Here is a 26,200-nt window from a genome sequence, read left to right on the forward strand (position 1 = left end):
TGGGGAATTACATACGCAACATTAACCAAAACCGCAAACTCCATTCAAAACCATTAACTCGAACCATCATACTGTACCCCACTGTAGAGGTTATGATGGTAGAAGTACACTGATGCTGTTCCCTGATAATTTGGCAAATCATTTTATAATAGTGCCCTATTAACAGGGCTGGGTGCCGGATCTCCTCTGTAGACAGGTTCATGATATCTGGCTTTTGTAAAGCTACAGAAGCTGGATTTCGAGAGTGTCCAGGCTGGCTTATGACTCTGCTGAAGGTGGAGTTACAACTCCACCAAAGGGGTTAAACTCAGTGTGTGCAGTTTTTCACAGTGAAACACAGCACATATAGACTCTAGGCACCATGACCACTAAAAAATCACATCCAAAAAAGGGTTATATGAGCCTGGGGTTTAACCTTCAGGACTCAACACAATATCCTGTGTAAGTTTGTAGACTGTTCTCTTCTAATTATTTATTTTCTGTTGCGAATATTTAGAGTAGGAAGTTAATAATAATAGTAATTAAGCATTTGGAAATCAGTCACTGATTGTGATTGAGGCTTGGAAATAATATATAACATGGGTCAGCAACCTATAACACACATACCATACATTAATGCTGAACAAATCCCAGGCACCGGGTCGCCATGGCGACTAGGAATTTTGCGTTGACCCCTGGGTATTTGTCAGCCCATTCATCGGCTGCAGAATCAGCACAGTTAGTTTTAATATTTGTTTGTGTGTTGAAAATGCAAACAAACTAATTTGAATGCCAATTTTGGCCAGTGTTTGTGACCAAGTGGCTACTAAAAAAGACTGGACATTTGCAATACCTTGGATTGTCTACTATTCCAAATGGTATGCCATCATGGGGGTAATTTTCATTCCTGGGCTATCATACGGTCTCAAAGGCAACATAACCAATCTGGTGAATTTCAATGTGAAAAAACTGAAACGCAAGCCTTATATTTGACTCTGTAACTTTTGAAAACACCATAAAACCTGTACATGAGGGGTACTGTTACACCCGGGAGACTACTCTGAACACAAATATTAGTGTTTCAAAACAGTAAACCGTATCACAACAATTATATCGTCCGTGTAAGTACCATTTGTGTGTGAAAAATGAAAAAAATGTCACTTTCACTGACTATATCATCGTTGTAATAAATTTTACTGTTTTAAAACACTAATATTTGTGTTCAGCAAAGTCTTCCGAGTAAAACAGTACCACCCATGTACAGGTTTTATGGTGTCTTGGAAAGTTACAGGGTTAAATATAGTGCTAGCAAATTAAATTCCCTGGACTTTCGGCCTGGGTTGTCAGGCAGGTCCCAGAAATTGTATTTGCTAAAATGACCTAATTATGTAAAATTATTACATAAATATATACCTAGAATTATTATATTTATACATGTGTGTATATAGATATATATATATGTGGATATATATATATGTATATAATTAAAAAAATATGTTTTATTGATATATAGAGTGATATATACGTATATACTTATGTATATAGATATATATATTATTTCGTTCTACGTTTATTTTGATATCAATATATATATATATATATATTAATTTTAAAATACATGTAGAATGAAATTACACACACACATATATATATATATATATATATATATAGATTTTTTTTACGGATTTACATATTTATTTATTTTATATTATATATAATTATATATAATGATAGTTATATATATTTAATCAATATCATTCTATGTGTATTTTGATATTAATATAGGATATCCAACAAGGTAGCAGCACTCACGGAGTAATTAAAAAATCTAATCTTTATTAAAGCATTTTAAAATTGAGATCGACGTTTCAGTCCAACATCTAGGACTTTCCTCAGGATCAAATACATTGATACATACCATAAAACCAACTTATATAACAGAATACATTACATAATTGAGCTTACCCTCAGGTGAAGTGCATTTCCGATCGGCGTCCTGTGCCACCCCGTGCGCATGTGCAAAGAGGCTCCACCCATATGACGTGATGACGTCATCGCGCCCGTTTCCATAACGACCGGATACAAACGCGGTCGCCACGGGAACAGAGCTAAAGCTGCCGAAAAGAGTGAAAAATGTCACCCAAACCATGGGGGGATAATAAACTATTGAAGGATGACTATATAATAAGTGCATAAAGTATATACAGTATATGAATTATTAAAGAGTGCTCAGATGAATGAAGCAACCTATGGTGCTAATCTGGGAGTGAATTGCTTAATATTTACATAAGTGCAAAATAAGTATTGATAAACCTATTAATGCAGTGCAAAATAGCAAAAAAGTGCAAATTAGTGCAAGATGTGCAAAGTGTGATAATAAATATATGTACTGTGCTATGAGAATATCTTATCAGGAACTGATCAACATCACATAATGTATATACCATAGTTTTTTGAGTAAATTAAAAAGATTAAAAACCATATATATGTTTAACAGTAGTGACTTTGTGCATATATATATCTCTTTCCCTTCAACCTAATGCACATGATATGCGCTTAGAGTATCTATTATAGACTATACTCTTTCACTATATAAATCAGTGCTACATAGGGGTAATTAATAAACTGCTATAACGTTTATATTACATAATATATATATTATATAATGATAGTTATATATATTTAATCAATATCATTCTATGTGTATTTTGATATTAATATATATATAATTATATATATATTAATATTAATATACACTTAGACAGTGTATGTGTATGTATGTATATGTGTATATATATATATATATATATATAAAATACGGTTTCTTATATATATATATATATATATACTTAGATCATATATATATAATAAATATATATATGATCTAAGTATATATAATATTATTTTAAACTGTTTTACAAGCAGCAGGGGTTTTTTTTTTTACAGGCAGCAGGGGGAGTATCTGTCATTACAGGCACTCCCCCAGCTGGCATTGCTATGGATGGCTATGCCGTCCATGTGATCGCGAGGTCCTTGCAAGGACCTCGCTATCACATGGCCCAAACAGTCGGAGGGGGACTCCCTGGGCTCCCAGGTGAGTCCATAAACCGCGATCGCCGGCGACACCGGATAAGTACATAGGACGGCGGGGACATGCTATGCGTCCACCTTGCGTTTAGAGCCAGGTCCCTAAGAACGGCATAGCACGCCCGCCGTCCTTAAGGGGTTAAAAATATTGAAACAATCAGAATTCTATCTTACCAACAACAATATTATTAGTTCTGTGGAAAAGCTTTATACCTTATAAACACTCCTGTATAAGCAATAATAATACTGCAGAATACAGTGGTACCTCGGTTTACGAATTTAATGCGTTCTCCGGGACATTCCTTATTGCAAAAAATTTGTAAACCGAAACGCGGTTTCCCATAGCAATGCATTGAAAACCAGTTAATCCGTTCTGGAGGTCAGAAAAAAGTCAAAATGAGCTGGCATGGAAACCAACCCACAATGCAGAACATACAATAAAAGGCATGCAAACGATGAAGCTCAGCTCCCTACCTTTCCTGCGCTTGAGAAATGCACCAGAAAAGTTCCAAAAAGTCCCCAAACCACTGCAAACAATTTCCAGAATGGCTCCAAAACTCGATGTTGATAACTTTTTATGACTGTGACAGCATTAAAGGTAGTAAAACAGAAGGCCTAACTTTGGATAGTGAGGCATAAATGGTGTGCAGCCCAAGTATAACTGAAGACCATACAGTGTAAATACTCAGCAGACACTTCAACCCATTGTCCTTGCGTGGCATGGTATGGTGAAATGAAAATACTACCCTTGTCCCTCTTTTCCTTCTTTATAACTGCAATTATCTAAAAAGAATATTAGCTCACAACTAGTGACAATGCATTGATATGGTACCACATGTCTATACCTACTGGATACTCTACTACCAACCTGTCTAATGTTTTTCATAGATTTTATAATTTTTATTTTTATTAGATTGTTTGTAGTGCATAGCTTAATTGATGAGACATGAAGGATGCTATATGACAAACCAACAGATACAGCAAAGTGTTACTTTCTCGTTGTACTTAATTTGAATTCAGTTATTTATGTAATTTTATATAAAATTTTACTTTGCCAGCACCTTTCCCTCCGGCATCTCTAGTGCATTTTAGTACCAATTTAGTACATTACAACCTCCCAGTTTCACAGTGTGACCATTTTAATACCCCTCTAACTTTTCTATATTAGTTTTGTTAATTATTGGATCTTTTTCAGCCCTGTGTTCATTTCAGTGTCCAAACCTCCGTTTGTGTGCCCCCAGCTTTATTCATATCCATTGCAAATGCCTAAAGCTCCTTGAACTTGCCATGTTTTCACCTTTGCCTATTGACAGTATGTCTCCCCTTTGCAGCTACTTTCAGTTACCTCTGTGCCAAATTGTACTAAATGGATTTTTGATAAACTAAGTCCTTTTCAAATAACATAATTAACAAGCTGTACAGTGTTTCTATTATTATTACTTGGAGGGGATGTTTATTTTTCTTACTGATCAACTTGGCCTTGGGAAGTGGAGTAGTCCCTTTACTTATAGATTGAGCAACAGACCATTAAACCTACCCAGCCCTTGCCTTGGCACAGTAATGTCACCTGCATTTTTCTGAGCAAGTTTTTCAATACAAAACAAGTGAAGGGCACTTACGCATAAAGCAGACTGACTGGGTTTATCTACTCTCACTGTCTCTCATGCTTAAAGTTCAAATCAAAAATGGGATTTAATAAACTGCACTTACAAATATTTAACATTCCAACATTTTATACAGTAGATTTGTCAAGGTACATTTCTTTCTCTCTTTTTTTCTTATTCTCAAAGTTCTCATTTTCTCTCTCTTATTCAAGCCTTTATTCATTTGTCTTCGCAAGCTCTCTTTCTACTTCTCTTCCTAGCAACCTTTCCTTGCCCTCTCCCCTTGTCTTTGGTTCTGTGGGCTTTGCTGAGCTATTGTTTCATTTGGCTTCATACTGGAGGAATTCTGGCTGCGTTCCCTAGTGTTCATTACTCCCTAGAGAGCACTGAAATGGTCCTGCTGCCCCAGAAACCTTATTAGAAACAGATGTCCCTCCGTCTGTTCCTGTGGGTTCTGTCTCTGTTGAAGGACTGGTGCCATTGAGACCCATACCATGGAAAAAAAGAGAGAGAGAGAGAAAAAGAATCCGAACAGGAATAGAAAATGGACAACCAAAAAAGCAAACATTAAATAGGGTGAATGTGAGCAGAGCAATTAAACGTATTAAAATCTAACATAGTAAAGGGACACACCAGGCACCATAGCCACCTTACATCATTGCATTGGTTATGATGCCCATAGTATCCCTTTAATGCAAATTCACACAGCAGGGACTAATTGTGTGTCAATAGGGGTGAATTTAAAACTAATCTTGAGTATAGTAAAGTTATATTTACAAATATAAGAATTGGGTATATACAATGTGTGTGACTCTTACTTGTAGTGCCCTAGTCAAGTTATAATATTAGTGTACACAACCTCCTAATATAGAGAAGAAAGTAAAAAAAAAAGTTTAACATTATCAATTGCATAAACAACAACATGGCTATTATCGGTATGCAATGTAGATCATGCCATTAATGACAAAACAGTTAAGGCAAATCTGTGGAGTATAACCACATACACTGTTTTGAAAAAAGGTATGTGGTTACCTAACCATCACACCTATAAACTGGTTAGATTGCAAAACCATAGGCAGTAATGTGAACCATTCCCCTCTTCCCCATTTGTGGCTATAAACAGCCACCTCTCTTCTGTGAGTGCCTTCTACAAGATTTTGGGTTGTGCCTTTGGAAATTTGTACATTTAGTCAAAAGAGCATTTCTTAGATCAGGCAGTGATATTGGACAAAAAATTCAGACTCACGTTCGGCATCCTATTTAATTTCAATGGTGTTCAGTGGTATTGAAGTCAGGGCTTTGTGCAGGGTTGTTTAGAATAAACATGAGAAATTGTCAGGGAATAAAGGTTTTTAAAAAGTTATTCAAATGTAAAATCATGTATGTTTGAAAGCATAACATCCACAGTAAATACTGCAAAGACTACAAATTATATCTATAGTGCACTTAGAACCCATTTCCTGGTTGTTCGAATTAACCCATGAAATATGATCTACAACAGCTATAGAGATATTGAGCTGGTGCCATTAATTGTCCATCTGCAGAGATAAAAACCATGGCAAAGAAATGTGTTTCTCTGCCCGTTGAAAGTCAACCCTGGAGTAAAAAGAATGGTAAGTGGGGCTTTATTGTCTGAATTTAGTTTTGCATTCCTTCTCAGTTCTAAACAAAATTTAGCATGTTTATACATGTTCTAGGAATGAAAAAGCAGTGCTACTCAACTTTTTTCACTCAAGGCACACCAAAGCTCTTCCCAGCACAGTAAAAATATATTAAAAAAATAAATAAACAGGAGTAATAAAGTGCATACACAGAGCAGTGTCACTTTGCCCCACAGAACATGCCACAGTCAGTTTTCTTCTTTAAAGATACACCAGTTTGCCCATTAAACATATGCCAAGCACCCATTAAAATATCACAGTAAGTTTGCCAATTAATAAATATCAGTTAGTCTGCCCATTAATAAATACCACATTGTTTTCCAATTAATAAATATCAGTCAGTCTGCCCATTAATAAATACCACATTAAGTTTGCCCATGAATAAATGTCACAGTAAGTTTGCCAATTATTAAACACCACAGTAAGCTTGTTAATAAATATCCCAGTCAGTGTGTTTGTATATAATTTTACTGTTGTAATACAGGGGTGTTTTGTATGTAATGTTTGTGTTTGATTATAGGGGTGCATTTGCATGTTGTGTTGGTCTTTGATTGTTGGGATGTATGCACATGCACATATACATTGCCACATATATACTTGCATATTAACACACAGAGACACACATATACACACACATTGACACACAGATGCACACACTGACACATACACACTGATACACAAGTAAATATATATTTGCAGACATCCTCCTGTTAGCGTACCTTTTGTGTGCAGAAGGATTGCTTGCCTAGGGTCTAGTTGCTGCTGGCTGAGGCTGATGGGCTGCGTGTTTGGGGTCTGCGGCAGCTCACTCTTGTGCTCCTTTTACCCCTGCTATCTGTGTGGCCACTTCCTCCTCCCTCCCATGCTGCGTTCTTTATAAATGCTGGGAGGGAGTGATGGCTCTCACTTCCTCCCAGTATTTTATATCACAGGGGCCCACTTGCACTCGTAAAGGTCCACTATACCCGAGCGGTCCCCTGTTCAGCAATACCCAACGGTGGACCTAAGTGCATAAGCCACCCGATGGTGCCCCCTAGCATGCGGGCCCCATCACTTCTGCACCGGCAGTAGTTCCGCCACTGAATGCTACACATAGCACAGTGCTGCACTAGTTTACTATATTCAGTTTCCAAACAAAGGGACCCTTTCCAAACTTTTTTTTTAATTATTATTATTAGTAAGATTTATGTAAAGTATACTGTATATATGATTTATTTTCCTAAAGTTCTACATTAAGCAATTTAGTTATTGTTGATAATTTATAAATAATACAGTATACCATAAACCATGCCCTTTTTATTGGTTAATTACACGTGATCTGACACCCTGTTCCAGTGAGCAAATTCATTTGTTGGCAGTGTTGCCCCCAGTGGATTGGTTGTAAAAATTCATTAATTTCCTTTCCTAATCTGTCTTGAAAAAGCTTTCACGGATTGTCTAATTCTGTCATGCTCTGTTTAGCCTCTGTGTTGCTAGACCATTCTGAATCATTGCATGGCTTTGTGATACAGATTAATTTTACTTTGAATGAGCTAAACAAACTATGGCAATGCACGCATGCCCTTATACTGGTGGCATTATATATTAATCACTCTGTCAGTGTAAGGGTTTAACTGCATAGACATACATTGTTTACATTGTAATTTATAACTGGTCACCCAAAAGAAAGTGTTGAAGACCATCCCATTCATATACAATCCCAGTCATATATAACTCTTTACTATGATAATTACATTGTTAGCACTTTGTATCACTGTTGTCTTGCCTTGATGGATATGACCATTCTAAACTTCATTAAAATGATAGTTGGTTGATATTCTTCTTCCCAACTGTACGGGGCAGCCTGGTTCAATGTTTAGTTTGTTATTAATATGTATACTGTATTAATATATTTTAGATTGTCTTTGTTTTCATGGTTGTGCTTCTACAGAGCATCAGTATTGAAAGCGAAACAGCAATTTTATAGTATATATATATACACACATACATATATATATATGTCCACGTGGGACCTGATTTTGCTGTCCTGTTCTACCATCCAGATTTCTTTATTTGGATCACCCTATAGAGCTTAACCTTGAGTCCCATCTAAAGGATTTTTTTTTTCTCTCTCACTGTTTCTATTTTTTGTCCTTCCTGTTTTCATTTATTTTTTTGCTACTTTGTTCATATTTTATGTATGAAAAATACTGTCCATGCGATAGATTCACTTAGAAGAGTAAGGGTTAATCTGCATACTGAATAGGACGTTTTCCAACATACTTCAATGGATGAATTGCTAATTAGTAAGTTTCATGTGTGCAAAACATTGTTGAATCTCATATTGAATTGTTACCAATAACTTGTTGCATTCCCAGATGTGCTGTCATTTAGTTAAAAAAAAATAATAAAAAGTGCATGTACAACATGATGCCTTATATACCTTAAAGAGACACTATTGTCACCAGACCAACTACAGCTTATTAAATCTGTTCTGGTGAGTAGAATCATTACCTTTAGGCTTTTTGCTGTAAACTGTTTACATTACAGCCTAGTGATAACTTCACTGGCCACTCCTCAGATAGCTGTTAGAGATTCTTCCTGGGTCATGGCTGCCTAAAATGCATCCGAACATTCAGTATCTCCTCCCTCTGCATGCAGACACTGAACTTTCCTCATAGAGATTCATTGATTCAATTAATCTCTATGAGGAGATGCTGATCGGCCAGGGCTGTGTTTGAATTGGGCTGGCTCTGCCCTTGCTCTGCCTCTTTGTCAGTCTCAGCCAATCCTATGGGGAAGCATTGTGATCAGGGGAGGGCTGGCAGCCTCAGGCCTGGGGGGCAAATCCAGTCAAGTGGCCCATTGCACCCCTGAATTAGCTCACCATCCATGGCCACCTTTTCCTGGTTTTATAACGGATATTGATATTATGCTAATTAGTAGCTCTTTGCCATACCCACTCCTTTGCGGCTCCAACTTTCAATGTTGTTAGAGCGCAGGCTGAGAATCTCTGAGCCTGTGCCCTGACTCACTAACTGAGCACCGGAACCACAAGGGATATGATCTGACTGCACCTACTGCTGGTGCGCACCAATGGACCACCAGGGAATCGTTTAAATTAAATATGCTGGTGTCCAAAACTTGTGAGCTGTGTTGGCCGCCGGGCGCCTCTGTTGTTATTGCGCCCTACATGACCCCACAGCTTGCATACCTCAAAGGCTGGCCCTGCTGACAGACACACTGGCCCTCACTCTCAATAACATACACACACAAACCCTGACAAACACTCACTGACAGGCAGACACATACACACACACACACTGACAGCCAGACACACACACACACATTCACTGACAGACACTTACTTGACAAACACACTTGCTGACACACACACACACTGACAGACACCAGTGCCATCTTAACAACATTATGGGTCCCCGGGCAAAGCAGTGCACTGGGGCCCTGCCTACACAACTTACAGGAATAAAAATTTAAATTATAGATACAACGAAGATTATATTTAGAAGTACCTCCAACACATGCAATGCATACATTCAATACATACACACAGACTGCCGAATGCAGTCACACACCGACTGCTGAATGCATACACACGACGACTGATGAATACACGCATACAGACTGACGAATAGACACACACACACACACACACACAGACTGCTGAGTACACATAGAGAGTGCTGAATACATACACAGTCCGCTGAATACAACCATACACAAACATACACACAGACGGCTGAATACATACACAGACGGCTGAATACACACACACAACAGTGAGGGGTGCAGTGTATGTGTTTGTGTGTATGGGTGCGGTGTGTGTGGGGTGCTGTGTGTGTGTGGAATGCTATGTGAGTGTGGGGTTCTCTGTGTGTGTGTGGAGTGCTATGTGAGTGGGGTGCTGTGTGTGTGTGTGTGTGTGTGGAGTGCTATGTGAGTGGGGTGCTGCGTGTGAGTGGAGTGCTATATGTGTGTTGGGTGCTGTGTGTGTGTTTGAGGGGTGCAGGTAGCAAATATTTTTTGTTTTTTAATACTACTATACGTTAAATAAAATCTATATGTCCCCCCCACCCTTCTTCTTACCTTTGGTGAAAGAGACTGGGACACAGCCAGCCCTGGTGGTCCAGTTGTGAATTCTGTACAGCCTGCAGCTATCTCCTGTCCTACTGCGCGCAGAATGCTGTGTGGAGCATTGCAATGGTAATGCGCTGCAACGCTCCACACAGCCTACTTGCGGGAGGAACGATCTGCCTTACAGGTCGGCCTCTCCTGCAGCCCTGGGTCCTAGGCAGCTTCCTCTCTCCCCGATTGAATTGAGATCTCCCTCATCGGCACAAGGCCAGAAAACAAGGCCACCTCTCTGTTGGCTGGCAGGGGAGATCAAAGGATCTCCCCTGTCGGCCGGGCATGCTGGGCAGCGCGGTAGGGCCCCATGCGGAAAGACGTCCCTGACAGACACACACAAACACTTCCAGACACACACACACTTCCAGACACACACACACTTCCACACACACACTTCCAGACACACACACACACTTCCAGACACACACACACACTTCCAGACACACACACACACTTCCAGACACACACACACTTCCACACACACACTTCCAGACACACACACACACACTTCCAGACACGCACACACTTCCAGACACGCACACACTTCCAGACACGCACACACTTCCAGACACGCACACACTTCCAGACACACACACACTTCCAGACACACACGCACACTTCCAGACACACACACACACACACTTACACTTCCTGACACACACACACACACACACTTCCAGACACACACACACACACACGCACACACACGCACACTTCCAGACACACACACACACACACTCAGACACACACACACACACTCTTACACTTCCTGACACACACACACACACTTCCAGACACACACACACTTCCAGACACACACACACACACACACACTTACACTTCCTGACACACACACACACTTACAGACACACACACACACACACACACTTACTTTCAGACACACACACACAAATTTATTTTATTTCTTGTTGCTCCTACCTTTAGGAGTGCTCTGGGTCCTTTCCCCGGGGTCCAGTGACTTCCTCCGTGATATTCCTGCTCCTCTCTGCTCCCTCGCGCAGTTTAGTGACGTGGGGCCGGAATGACGTCATATTCCGGCTCCCGACATCAACAGAGAGGGCGCGCGAGGGAGCAGGAAGATCATCAGCAGAGCTCCCTCGCTGCTGCATGCCTCCTTCCTCACCCGGCCGGTATATTGCTGCAGAGTAGGCACCTGCCATCTGGGACAAGCAGGTGCCTACTCTGCCTTGCTACTGGGGCACCGTAAGTGGCCAGCTGGCCACCTGCTGGGCTCCTTGTGACAGGCTATCAGCCTGCTCCGCGCGGCACCCCCTCCTCCTGGCGCCCAGGACCGGCCCTGCAGTGGCCATTTTTCTAATTACTTAGGGCGGTCTGGGGGGCAATTGCCTCCCTGCCCCCCGGCCCAGCCCGCCCCTGATTGTGATTGGATCAGGCTACCACTTCTGCTGATGTCAGCAAGCAGTGGGCAGGTCTAAAGGAAACAGGGACAAAGTAAGCAGCTCCAGACTTGAATACAAGTAAGATTTTACAATATTTGGCGAGGCATGAGGTGACCAGGGTGGCTAGATGGTGGTTTTAACCCTATAGAGTCAGGAATGCATGTTTGTGTTCCTGACCCTATAGTGCTCCTTTAATAAAGTAATTTCATTTACAATAAATAAATACAAGGAAAAAAAAACATACATGATTACATATAGGCTAAGTAAATAAATACAAGGAAAAAATAGAGACTTAAATGGACACTATAGTCACCTGGACAACTTTAGCTTAATGAAGCAGTTTTGATGTATAGAACATGCCCCTGCATCCTCACTGCTCAATCCTCTGCCATTTAGGAGTTAAATCCCTTTGTTTATGAACCCTAGTCCCACCTCCCTGCATGTGACTTGCACAGCCTTCCATAAACACTTCCTGTAAAGAGAGCCCTATTTAGGCTTTCTTTATTGCAAGTTCTGTTTAATTAAGATTTTCTTATCCCCTGCTATGTTAATAGCTTGCTAGACCCTGCAAGAGCCTCCTGTATGTGATTAAAGTTCAATTTAGAGATTGAGATACAATTATTTAAGGTAAATTACATCTGTTTGAAAGTGAAAGCAGTTTGTTTTTTCATGCAGGCTCTGTCAATCATAGCCAGGGGAGGTGTGGCTAGGGCTGCATAAACAGAAACAAAGTTATTTAACTCCTAAATGACAGTGAATTGAGCAGTGAAATTGCAGGGGGAATGATCTATACACTAAAACTGCTTTATTTAGCTAAAGTAATTTAGGTGATTATAGTGTTCCTTTAATAATTAACTAAAACATTTTGAAAAAAAAAGATTGTTCAGAAAGAATAAAAAAGAGCAATAAATTCAGACGCATTGTTGAACAGGTGGGAGCTTTTAGACACAAAGAAAATAGATAGTTAGGGCTATAGGTGTACCAGGGACAGAGCTTTTTCCAAGTTAAATAAAGGACAAAAAAATTATATTTGCGGCAGAACAGCTGAAAAACAATTTGATTGCTTACATTGGGCATACCAGGTAATCCTGCACACTGTAGTGGTTATAGTTATTGAAGTATCCCTTGAAAGGACACTCTAAGCACCAGAAACATTACATCTTTTGCATAGTGGTTATGATGCAAAGAGACTGTCACAATAGCCTCTGCAATGTAAGCGCTGCAGTTTCTGAGAAAAAGCAGAGTTTATGTTACTAGCTAGGGACACCTCTAGTGCCTGTCACTGAAACAGACACTAATGGCCCTTCCTCACAATCTTTGCAGGACCTTCTTTCAGTGACTTCACACATGCCAAATTGTGCCACTGCATTTCTATGACAAGATGCTGATTGGTGCAGCACTGCACATATGCACTACCCCTAATGCTTCCCTATGGGTAAAGCTTAGTGAGTAATGTGTTTTGAGGGGGGGAGGGGATTTAAAAAGCAAACCCTCTAATGTTAGAAATATAGGTCTGTACTCCTACATGGTTATTCACTTAAGTCCCATACAGAACGGGGCAAAACCCACCAGCTGTGTACGGGGCCATTAGGTCTGAATTTCACCTAGACTGAACAGCACCGGAAGGCCCACGATTTAAAAAATCTGAACTATAGCCTTAATTTTTGGACATCTTTTCAAATAATCTAAGATTTTTGGGTAAACATTTAGAATTATCAATATATATATATATATATATATATATATATATATATATTTTTTTTTTTTTTAAATAGCAAAATTACGTCATATGTATATAGTACATTTATTAATATTAATATATAAGGGATGTCTAAAACCTACCTAATGGTAATATTAGGGTCATACTGACCACCATTTTTTAAATTAAACTTTTTTTAATGGCTAGCAAGCATTGGCCAGCCACCATATGGTTTGCCTTCATACAGCTGAGGGTTATTTAACTATGTGGGCATGAAGTACTTCAAATCATTGTTTGCTTGCAAAAAGCAAGTGAACAATAATTTGTGAATGTACATTTTGCTGGATGTATTCAGATCCAATTTTTATTTTTTTGTATTTTTCTCGTTGCTTTTTAAATAGTCTAAATGATATACTTTGGAGGGTTCGGGTCCGAAAGTACTGATTTTAATCCAGACACTGCATGTATCCAAGCAATTGTTTCAGATTTGGTTGGACCAACCAGATTTGGCCTTAGTAACTATGACAATTGCCAATATGGTCTTAATTCAAACATTTGTAATCCGGCATTTAGTGAATTATGTTAATATTAGTGTTCCTTTAAACTTCAAAAGTCAAGCATCTTTTTAAATGTCTCTGTTAAAACACATGCTACAGCTTCTTACTCTATTCACAATACAACTGTCCACAAAGGGCCACAGCATACTTAGAGCATCTAGCTGCATTTCCTGGATGGTTATGTAGGGGTGTGAGCTCAGCCAGCTGTCATCAAGGTGTTCTTCCTGGTTACATATTTTATGAATAATTACAACATGCTATATACACACAGTCATGTATATTTTGCTTTTGTGAATGGTAGAATTCCCAGTACTAATTCATGGGTTTATCAAACCACTATAATATGTATACTTTGAACTACCGTTTTAGACCCATCATACATATTGTTTATACTTGGATCTGCAATGTTGCTGCATCCAATTCAGTTTCCTTCACAATATATTGCAATGCCTGTACGCTGACGGCTGGTTATGCTACAAAAATGTGATAACTATTTCACATATTGCAACAATACAATAGTCCAAAATGCCCATAGAAAGAAATGTTTTCTGATTGATTTATAAGGGAGTTTGTACCTTCTTCATTTAATGTACATTGAGTAGTGTTGTACAGAGTATCCTGTGTTTATATAGGCTTCTAATACTGGTAACTTTCTTTCTTTGCCCCCTGCAGCGGATCCAGTAGTTAGGCTGGATGGAAATCCTCACTGCTGCTACTTTAACTTCAGCCCAAAGATTATGTTCACAAAGGTGGTGAAGGCCCAGCTGTGGGTATACCTGAGACCAGTGCAGCACACCTCCACTGTCTACCTGCAGATCCTCCGTCTCAAGCCTATTACAGAGGAGGGGAGTAAACACATCCGCATCCGCTCCCTGAAGATTGACTTGCATTCCCGCACAGGCCACTGGCAAAGTATTGACTTCAAACATGTACTTCAAAACTGGTTTAAGCAGCCATACAGCAACTGGGGTATTGAGATCAATGCATTTGACCCCAGTGGAAACGATCTAGCAGTGACTTCGTTGGGACCAGGGGCAGAGGGGTTGGTACGTACTTTTTTTTTTGTAGCAACTGAAATACATGTTTAGTATGCATACACAAATTGGCATGTCACTCAATTTCAAATTATAGCAAAAATCAAAGTCTTCGTAAGGGTTTACCCTGCTTACTGAACAGCAATCTGTTTTTTTATGTCATGGGGAAAACGGCTATTCAATAAGCAAAGTAACCATTTGCTTTAACCCCTTAAGGACCAAACTTCTGAAATAAAAGGGAATCATGACATGTTACACTTGTCATGTGTCCTTAAGGGGTTAAGAATCTAGCAATTTGTGAAAATGTATAAATTATTGTTTAACATGATAGCTATGCTGGATTTATTTGTTCATTTGTTACGTACACAGGCAGGGAAATTTTCAAACATAATAAAGTGCCAATGTGATTTAAAGGGAAACTTTAGTGCCAGGAAAAAAGTTGTTTTCCTGGCACTATAGCCCCCTCTTCTGTCCCCTGGCACTGGCTCGGACTCCGCCTCTGGCCATGCAGACATGTGTGGCATTACCTGCAGATGTGGGAGGGACTCCCAAGTGGTAGTCATGGTAATATGTATAAAGTTCCAACATATTCTCTAAATGTTGTACATTTGGTAAATGCCATGAGACATTATTATGAAAAGTGTGTTTAACATACAAGATCAAGAAGTGGAGGGAGCTCTTGTCAAGGACCAACTAAGGAAGCAGGGTCTATTTACACAAAATGTACAAATACAATGTAATCAGAAGTAAAAAAATAGGTTGGTGATTTATTTGGCCCAATCAGGTGATTGGTTGAATTCCCGAACTCCAAGCCGAATTGTACCTGAATCGCGAATCCACTGAAACACTCAATGGCCACGCATGTTTGTTTCCGTTCGTCATTCTGGATTCCGCCCATCGTGACAAAAAAGAGATGATTGATAACTAGGCGACACCCACTAAATGCCGATTTTCTTCACAGATCAAGTGAGAATTGAACTATAGAGTGGAAAATGGAGGAACAGTAATAGAACTCTAAATATACATTTAATGAATAAATATAGATTTGTTTCTTTTACTCCTCTTCTCTTTTTACTTTTATTGGTTACTTTTTCTTCCTTGATCTGTGAACCAAATGATGGGAAAATGCAAAATATACACATTGTATGATAACATGTACATATTTTGCTGTACACTGATTGGCCCATTTGTGTGCCCTTTTCTTTTTTCTAAATTTGGCTCCCGAATCACTTTTTGGTAACAAAATTCTGCTGAGCGGAACTGACATTCATGCGTCCTGACAAAATTACAATTTTCTTAAAAAATTGTTTGACTGAGCTGAATTTTCTTGCTGCGGTCTAATTGCTATGTGTACTATGGTATTCAGAAGGTATAAAAGATTGCCATGCTTATTAATAATATACAGTATAGGTATAAATTATATGGCATATGATAGTACAGACAGTGGGTTGACAAGAAAACACTGGAGGAATTACTAACCTAGTCGATATTGTACTTGTTATATGTGCTTCTATCATTTTTTTTTTTTTTTTAAGGATAGGGGACTAGTGGAACTTCACTCTGCAAAGTATAGGTCAACGCATGATTATCTGCTCTGTCCACACATAAAAATGTCTGGAATGTGACATTCTATAACATATCATATGAAGGGTTACGGCATCTAAATATGTCACACAATTTATGGTTTGTGGAACGATAAAGAATTGTGGAGAGGTTGTTCCATACTATGTTAACTTGGCAGTGTTAGTTTATTAGTGTGATATTAGTGATTGAGTGATGATATGTAATGGCAACTAAAGCAATCACTGGTACATGCTGTATGTAATAGCAACCATGCCTGTCACTGGTATATGCTGTATGTAATAGCAGCCATGCCTGTCACTGGTATATGCTGTATGTAATAGCAACCATGGCAGTCACTGGTACATGCTGTATGTAATAGCAACCATGTCGGTCACTGGTACATGCTGTACGTAATAGCAACCATGCCTGTCACTGGTACATGCTGTATGTAATAGCAACTATGCCTGTGACTGGTATATGCTGTATGTAATAGCAACCATGCCTGTCACTGGTACATGCTGTATGTAATAGCAACTATGCCTGTCACTGGTATATGCTGTATGTAATAGCAGCCATGCCTGTCACTGGTATATGCTGTATGTAATAGCAACCATGGCAGTCACTGGTACATGCTGTATGTAATAGCAACCATGTCGGTCACTGGTACATGCTGTACGTAATAGCAACCATGCCTGTCACTGGTACATGCTGTATGTAATAGCAACTATGCCTGTGACTGGTATATGCTGTATGTAATAGCAACCATGGCGGTCACTGGTACATGCTGTATGTAATAGCAACTATGGTGGTCACTGGTACATGCTGTGTGTTATTGCAATCATGGGGCTACTGCTGTATTTTTGACTTGCTTTCAGCAGTTTCAATCTCTCCTGTATGTCTATATGACTATTATGTATTGTGTGTCATGTGAATGTCAATAGAGTGACTGTTTAGCTCAGTTTGTCATGTTGGTCCCATTGGGGAGTTAATGACTAGTGTTGTGTGTTAAATAGGTGGGTGCTTTGTGCTGAATGGTGGGTGCATTGTTTGACATGGGTTCCCTCAGAGTTACTGATGTGTGCTATGTTTTTTATGTGTCCCATGGGGGATTCTGACAGGTGATATGGATATGTGTGCAATCTGGACAATTTGCTGGTGATGTCAAGTGAGTAATGCTTGTGTGCACTGCAAAAAATTTTTTTTGTAAAGTCACTTTTTATTGTAAGGTATGAACAGAATAAATAAGCAAACATGGCAGTCAGATGATATAGCAGTGGGACACGCAGGTCCCCATGTGGGTGACATCAATAACATATGATTTGGATAAGCAGCTCCACTAGTGAGGCATATATTCGTTCGTAGAGAGAAAGTGGGTACCTTGCTCCATACAGTACGAAAAACCTTATTAACCAGTTTGCCTATATATAATCAGTGGAGTGTTAAGAGTTAACTTAAGTGCGTATGAACAACTGGACGCAGAGGTCCCTTCAACAATTAGTAATCGTGACCATAATGGGTCTGTCGTAGCGTTATTATTTATCATTTCGTTTTTATTTTCATTTCCTAGTCGTTTACCAAAATATGTTTTTCCTTCATTATTTATTGCTTTACATTTATAACTTTATGTGGCAGTGTTGCCGTCCATGTTTATCTGAGTCTGTGTGGTGTTGTATGTGTGGAGTGATGTGCCGTGTGGTGCGTCTCCCCTTTTGACTGGGCCCCCCTTGTGTCCATGGTTCGTGTTGGCCAGTTGCCTGACTCCCCTGTGAGTCGGGGGTGGGGGGGTTGATTCTCTGCGTTTGCTTCTGTAGAGCATATGTTGTGTCTGTCATTTGAGGGCTAGTGTGGGGTCATGTTCGCCCCTGAGATTGCTGTTTCCCCTCCAGCTCCCACAGTCCCGTCAACACCAGGTAGCTACGTGGTCATTGGGGCGGTTGTTTGGCATGAGCTATTCCAGGGGTTGTCAGGTATCTAAGCTGCCGTCTAGTGAGGTCCTCGATGTTGTTTTCATGCGGTTGACCCCGTGATTCGGTGTATGTGTGTATGTGCTGTGGTGGTTGCAAGGAGGATCCCTGTGTGGGGGTGCAGTGTGTATGTTCTGGGCTGTGGTAGACCAGTGGTGGTGAATGGTGTTGTTTCCCATCGTGTTTTCCCCCCGTGTGATATGGGGTAGTTTGTATTCTGGTTTCGGGGGTCGTGGGGGGTGTCTGTCCACCTGTCGTCTAATAGTAAACCCCCCTATTCCCGCCCCTAAGGTCTTAGTTCTTCCCGTTTGCCCATTGGTAGGGTCCTGTGTAAGTTTGTCTTCACAGTGTATCCGCTCCCCCCTGAGTCCTACGGTGCTATGGTGCTACGTCCGTCGAGTCCAGGTGTCCCATCTCCCATCTCCCATCCCCCCACCTCCCCTCTAGTTATCGGATGTGTTCTAAGAGCAATAGACATACCATAGTCTCCACTGCTCTGCAAGTTTTTCCTGCCTCCCCAGAAGACTAGCTATTGTGGATTCGGCTCTGTGTATGTCTTCGACCTTGAGTTTCCATTGCCCGATTGGCATTTTCCACAGTATCGGTATCAGTGCCTTAGCTGCGTTTAGCAGGTGTCTGAGGATTGATCTTTTGTACGCCGAGAGCCTGTCTTTCGTATGGTGTAGCAGGGCCAGGTCCGCTGTCAGGACCGCGGGTTCTCCCATTATAATTTGTATTTCTGCTTCAATTTCCTTCCAGTATGGTTGAATCTTGTCGCAGTCCCACCAGATGTGTTTGAGAGTGCCGATTCCATTTTCACATCTCCAGCAGGTGTCTGGTATTGTCGGGTTGATCCGATGTAGGAGAGACGGCGTGTGGTACCAGTGAGATAACAACTTATAATTAATTTCTTGGTAGTTAGTGCTCGATGAGCTTTTATGTTGTAGCAGCAATATTTGTTCCCATTGTCCCTCCGTGTATGTGTTATCCAGGAGGTCTTCCCACTGCCTCTTGAACAGGTCCTTCCTTTCCCTTTCGCCCGTCGCCAGTCGTTGGTATACAGTCGAGACAGTGCCATCTGCTTCGGGCGTCTGGAAACAGAGTTGTTCAAACCAGGTTAGGTCCCTGTGCAGCTTGGTCTTGTTTGGAAGTTTGTGGTAAAAATGCTTGAGTTGGGCATAGTGAAATTGGTGTAAGGAGGTAGTCGTCCTTCCGTCTGATATTTCCCGCAGGGTCTTCAGTCCGGTTCCAGTTAGTATCGTATGTAGTGGGATGTAGCCTTCTTGGGCTTCCAGTGGCCATGCTGACGACGCTAGACTGTCTCCTATGTTCGAGTTGTGTGTGGTGGGGATCAGCGGGCTGGGAGAGGGGAATATGTAGGGTGCCTTCCTCAGTCTGGTCCAAGATTTGAGCGTTTGTGTGATGGGGGAGTCTTCTCCCAGCGGGTTCGAGGCCTCGGTCCCGTCGTGCCAGATGTATTGGTGTAGTTGATTATTTGTGAGAACCTTGCACAGTGTGGTCCATCGTTTATGAGGTGTGGCGATATGGAGTTCTCTAATGCGCTGTAGAACCGTTGCTTGGTAATATTTGTTCAGATCCGGTAGGGCAAGTCCCCCCCATGTTTTAGGAAGGCACCGTTTATTGTGTGCTATCCTGGCTCTATCCCCCTTCCATATGTATTTAAGGATCGCGGTCCAGAGCGTTTTGAAGAAAATTTGTGGGATTATGCGCGGGAGTGTGTGGAACACATAGAGCATCCTGGGGAGGATATTTATCTTTACAACCGCGATACGTCCCTGCCTTGACAGTGGACAGGAGGGGTGTGTTGTTATGCGCGTACAGATCTTTCACGTCGGGGGTAACCTGTAGCCCCAGGTATTTCATGCTCTCCGTGCACCAGTGAAACGGGAATTGTCGTCATAGCTGCTCGCATTCTTCCCCTGGTACCGTCACATTCAGTATCTCGCACTTGGGTATGTTGCGTTTGAGCCCCGATAAATTGCCATACGTCTGGAATTCTGTCATAAGGTGGGGGATCGATTCCAGGGGTTCAGCCAGCAAGAATAGCATGTCGTCTGCGTAAGCGGCGACCTTGTGTTCCTGCGTTCTATGGCTGAAGCCTAGTATCCTGGGTTCCTTCGTATTCTATCCAGGAGTGGTTCCAAGGTGAGCGCAAATAGAAGCGGCGAGAGTGGGCAGCCTTGCCTGGTTCCGTTCTTTATGTTGAAGCTATCTGTGAGTGCCCCATTCACTCGGACTTTAGCATTTGGTTGATGATAGAGTGTTGCGATCCATTGCAGCATCTGGTCTCCGTTGCCTTTTCTCCGCAGTGTTTCCATCATAAATCACCAATCCACTCTATCAAATGCTTTTTCTGCGTCCGTGGATAGCAGAAGTAGCTTCTTCTTAAGGTGTTTCGCTGCGTGTTGGACCACAAAGAGCCTGAGGGTGCTGTCTCTGGCCTCCCTGCCTGGGATGAACCCCGTTTGGTCCGGGTGGATCAGTCGCGGCATGTACGTCTGTAGTCGAAAAGATAGTATCTTCGAGAAGAGCTTGACATCTGTGTTTATGAGAGCTATCGGGCGGTAGTTCCCCACTTGTTCTGTGTTTTTGCCCGGTTTCGGAATCACCGTGATCGTCGCTGCTAGGGATTCCTTGTGAAAGGATGCTCCTTCCCGTAGGCTATTTAGTGCGTTAACCAATTTCGGTACCAGTTCGTCGCTGAACTTCTTGTAGTATTCTACCGGGAAACCGTCCGGGCCTGGTGCTTTACCGTTCTTAGCTACTTTTAGGGCTAGTTTGACCTCCTCTTCAGTCACCGGCGCGTCAAGCGTTTCTGCTTTCTCCGGGGTGAGGGCATCACACTGCAAAATTTTTGAGCACCCTAATGTATATTATTTTCGGCCCCCTGAAAGTGTCAGAATTGCATAGCAAGCAAACACTACGGTTAAGCTAAATAATTGTTTAAATTAATCAAAATCAGCGATGATGAAACACACCGCTTTGCACCTGGTTTCATTCGTCTTCCTAAAGTGCCCAAGTTTGTGTGACATCCTTCAATGTCATTTACATGGATAGAGCACCATTTAGGTATACTGCCAAACCCACTGTGGTGGTTATGGTGCCATCAATGCCCTGGCGTTATTTCAATCAATTTTGTCAAACGATTTTAAAACAGGCAACTTACCTCAGTCCCCCTTGGCTTCTGTGTTTTATTCAGTCATCTCCTCCCAGAGAAGCTGGATGGCTTTGGTCAGCCTAACCATGGCCGATACAGGACAACGCTGATAGCTGAGAGCGCCCAGCTAATGCTCTCAACCTGTAAGGAGACTCAAAAAGCAGGGACTGGAGCTGTGGGTAACATTTAACAAGTAATTGACAATAAAAATAATATTGATAGTGACCAGAGGTGAACTCACAATCTCCTTTTCATTACTAGGCTTTATATGACATCCCTGAAAGACTGAGATAAGTAAATGTAACTTTTTAGTATTCCATCAACTTGTCGTGCCACTATTTCTTAATATTTTCTTTCTTCCACTGCTCTGTGTGATATTTCTGTGTGATCCTTTGTACTGTAATTGGCTGATCTAAAATGATTTAAGGCTGACCCTGTATGCATTGCATGACAACTAGCTGACTTACTAGCTGACTTACTTACGGACAGCCACCTGGAGACACTTAAAATGCCTAACATCTGTAGATTATTATTATTTTTATTAATGGTTTCATCTTATTACCTGACCACCCACGGCTGACATCATGCCCATAATCTGTCTCTGGGCAGCTGTCAATACAGTGGGAGCATAGAAAAGGGAAATTTACTGATATATAAAAAGATAGAGGAGAACAAAATAGAGCAGAAATAATATGAGGGGAAAAAAAAGAAAGGCGAGCAGATGTAAAACGAATACTAGAGGGAAAAAAAAGAAAGTGGAACAGACAAAAGAGGAAAAGCGAAAGGGAAGGAGATGACTAACATAGAGTAAGCTGATTTAAAGTGACAGAGGGGAAAAGTAAGGGAAAGCAGGAATAAGGACTGATGAAAGAATAGAGACCGGACGTTATTATTAACAAAAGAGAAGATCATAATAAAGGTGTTTTGAAATCAGCCTTGATATCTTTGTCCTTGACTTTTAGCATTTTTCTTTCCTTGCTTCCACTAATATGCAGGACTTCTTTCAAAATCACATTCATATACCGCTGCGCTTACCCAAATATCTAACTCTATATGTTAAACTGTAAATGAACAGGGAAAGTTTGTCTTTATATATGTGGTTTGAATATGTGAATATCTTTTATCTATTATATATATATTTATTTATACACAGAAGCAATGCCACTCATAGTTTTCCTCAGTATTTTAATAAAGAAAAAACAAATACGAGCAAAAAAACAGGCTTCTACAAAAGAGAAGTTATGTGAATATATTCCATAATCTCCACCTAAAATAACACAATAGTCAATGAATATTCAACAGTGTATTTATTTGATAATATAATCCTTATGTATCATAAATTACTTCTCTCTCACATATCCCCTTTTCCTTCAATGTAAGAAATATCTAATTTCACCTTTGTCCTTTAAGTTCTCAATTTAAAGCAACATTGTCATTTGTGGAGTCTTCACATTTTTTCCAGAGATCATCGCAAGGTGACAAGACCACTTTTCTTGGAGGCCATCTTTGTGAAAAATTAATTTGACTGTGATTTGTATTGCATTATCATGTTGCTTGAGTTGACCGTCTTATTCTGTCTGATTGATTCCATATTTTCTCCTATTTAACAGCACCCTTTCATGGAATTGCGTGTGATGGAGAACAACAAACGATCAAAGCGTAGCCTTGGACTAGACTGTGATGAACACTCGACTGAAACCAGATGCTGCCGCTACCCTCTAACTGTCGACTTTGAGGCCTTTGGCTGGGACTGGATTATTGCCCCAAAACGTTACAAAGCCAATTATTGTTCTGGCCAGTGCGAGTACATGTTTATGCAGAAGTATCCCCACACCCATCTTGTTCGACAAGCGAACCCACAGGGCTCTGCAGGCCCTTGCTGTACCCCAACCAAAATGTCACCCATCAACATGCTATACTTTAATGACAAGCAACAAATTATTTATGGCAAAATCCCTGGTATGGTTGTAGACAGGTGTGGCTGCTCTTAAGACTTTGGTCCCCTACTTCTACCCACTCGCCTTTAACTCCTTTCTTTCTCTCAAGGGTATAAACAGACCAAAATTTGGGACTGGGGATGGCGCATTTTAATGTTTCCAATCCCCATTATCCTATACAGGTTAAGCTACAGATTTGGCACTCTGCATCTGATTTCTGCTTTATAGTTACGTTCTTGCAATAACTGGTGTTATCATTGAAAATGTCCAGTTGAGAGTTAGTCCATGGCCAAGGTAAACAAACATAGCTTCGCAAACCGTGATGTGCCATATTATGGTAGTAGTAAGAGACCAAGAATTGTGGTTGGCAACCTAAAAACCAACCTCAGTGGGTACAATGTGAGTATATTTGTTTTAACATTTTTGGGAACATTTTAACTCCCAAAACAATCCTTAGAAAAACTGGGGTACAAGTTGAACCAAAAAATGTTAAGATCTATATCGCTGTTGACAGCTTTTTAGATTTTAAAATGCCTAATAATTTTAATGTCACCCCTTTTATGTTCTTGGAATGACAAATGACAAATACTGGCTCTCTCACAGTGCATCACATTGATTGCATTTGTATTCTGCTATATCTACACCCTTTTTCTTCTACCTGGCCATCTTTAGAAATCCTCCTGTTTCCTTAGCCCTTGCAACACTCCCCATTGAGTGAATAACGTCTTTGTTGTGTCTAATGTTCTGTGCAATACAGTAAAAGAAAACAAAGCATACACAGAGTAAAGTAAATGAATAACAAAAGGCCCCATCAGTTTCATCATGAAATACAATTATCCCCTTAAAATATGGAATACATCTTTCTGAAGATGTAATGGGGAATTATGAGTGAAATTTCCATAAAATGCAGGGTAGCTATTAACATGGGCAATTTACCTGCATATTGCCATAAAGTACCAAAAAGTGTTAAAGCATCACACATGCAGTTTTTTTTTTTATCCTGAAGGGTAAAGGAATGTGGAATTATAAAGCATTCTTGTCTTACCATCTGCCTGGTGTCAATGCTTCTCAGGGATTGGACTAACTTTGGGTTTCAGTGAGGTTCCTTATAATACTTCCTTGTATTTGTGGGTCTGTTTTGTGCAAAATATGCACAAAATAAATACCATAAAACAACTAGCTATTCCTGTTTTCATCATCCTAGATTTTCAGGTGTAACTGCATCCCTCAATTTGCAGCATATTTAACATGAACTGTCTACTAACAACTCTATACTTTCACTCCCAGCCTTTCGGTCTTAATCATTGGTTGATCTCTGCACCATGTTCTTTATTCCCTACAAATGTAGTAAAATTGATTGTGCTGCATATTTATATCATAAGAAGGATCATGATTGTGAGCATTTTTCATTTTAACCCAGTTATTTGCAATTGTTTTAACAATTCAGTCCTTGGTATATATTTTCCAACCACTTCCCAAATCCCAATAATCACATTTAGTGTTTACGTACTATTATTGTCTGATAACAGGCATAAATTAAATTAAAGGTAACATCCCACTTGTTTCACAAGTTATGAATCTTATGCTTTACAACTAACATAAAAATTATAATATTAATTATAATATTAATGAGGTTTGTTGTATACAATACCCCCGCAAAATTTAATGTGTCTCAGATGCAGGGTAATACAAACAGTCCATACGTGATGTTGGACACCAAAGCTTACTTTCAAAGTCACAATAAACTAGAATGTTATGATACTTTTGTACTTTTGAACATTTGGAAAGGGCACAATTTGGTGTTAATTTCAGCAGGAAGGTCATCCTTCATTGTGCTTCATATTTCCAAACTATATAGTTTAGAGATATCATAGACTATTTGTTAAACTTATCGCAATTTGAATTTTTGGATTTTTTACCTATTTAGATCCAAAGGGCTTGCTTCACAAAATCCATACAATAGTCACATATATAAAGGTTTTTTTTTTGTTTTTTTTGTCATATTATTTTTTGAGGGGAGAGTGGGGCATGGCACCATTTGCACTATAGACGGTCTTTTGACCAGTGGAAGAAAAGATGCCATTTTCTGTTCCTGTTTAGTCTCCAACAGGCTCCAGACTTGAAGGGACACGCTTGCCCAGCCTCTGTCCACTGTGTTTAGGAGGCACTGCACTGTGAGCACCCATGAGAGCTCTACAGCTATTAGAGATAGGCCCTTCGAAGCTGGAACTGTCCACCTTTGTATGTGTATGTTTACTTGTGTATGTGTGAGTGAGAAGATTTTCTAGCAAGGGAAAATAGTTTGGAGGTCGGCTCCTGGGTTTAAAGGCCAAAAAAGAGAGATAAAGTAATGCCTAATTTAGGGTTGTACATATCTTCTTGCCAATT

At 40.3% G+C, this 26,200-nt stretch overlaps 1 protein-coding gene across 1 annotated transcript in view; it reads left to right on the forward strand.

Moving 5' to 3' along the window:
• GDF11 (growth differentiation factor 11) overlaps positions 1–25,291 on the forward strand; it is a 179,073-nt gene extending 153,782 nt beyond the window's left edge. Inside the window, exons 2-3 of the mRNA XM_063426578.1 lie at positions 14,809–15,182; positions 23,486–25,291. Of these exons, the coding sequence (XP_063282648.1) occupies positions 14,809–15,182; positions 23,486–23,866 (755 nt within the window). The 3' untranslated portion in view covers positions 23,867–25,291. The remainder of the gene's footprint in view (positions 1–14,808; positions 15,183–23,485) is intronic.
• Positions 25,292–26,200: the final 909 nt, after the last annotated feature.

This window comes from Pelobates fuscus, chromosome 1 (genome assembly GCF_036172605.1).
Source record: "Pelobates fuscus isolate aPelFus1 chromosome 1, aPelFus1.pri, whole genome shotgun sequence".
Lineage (NCBI taxonomy): Eukaryota > Metazoa > Chordata > Amphibia > Anura > Pelobatidae > Pelobates > Pelobates fuscus.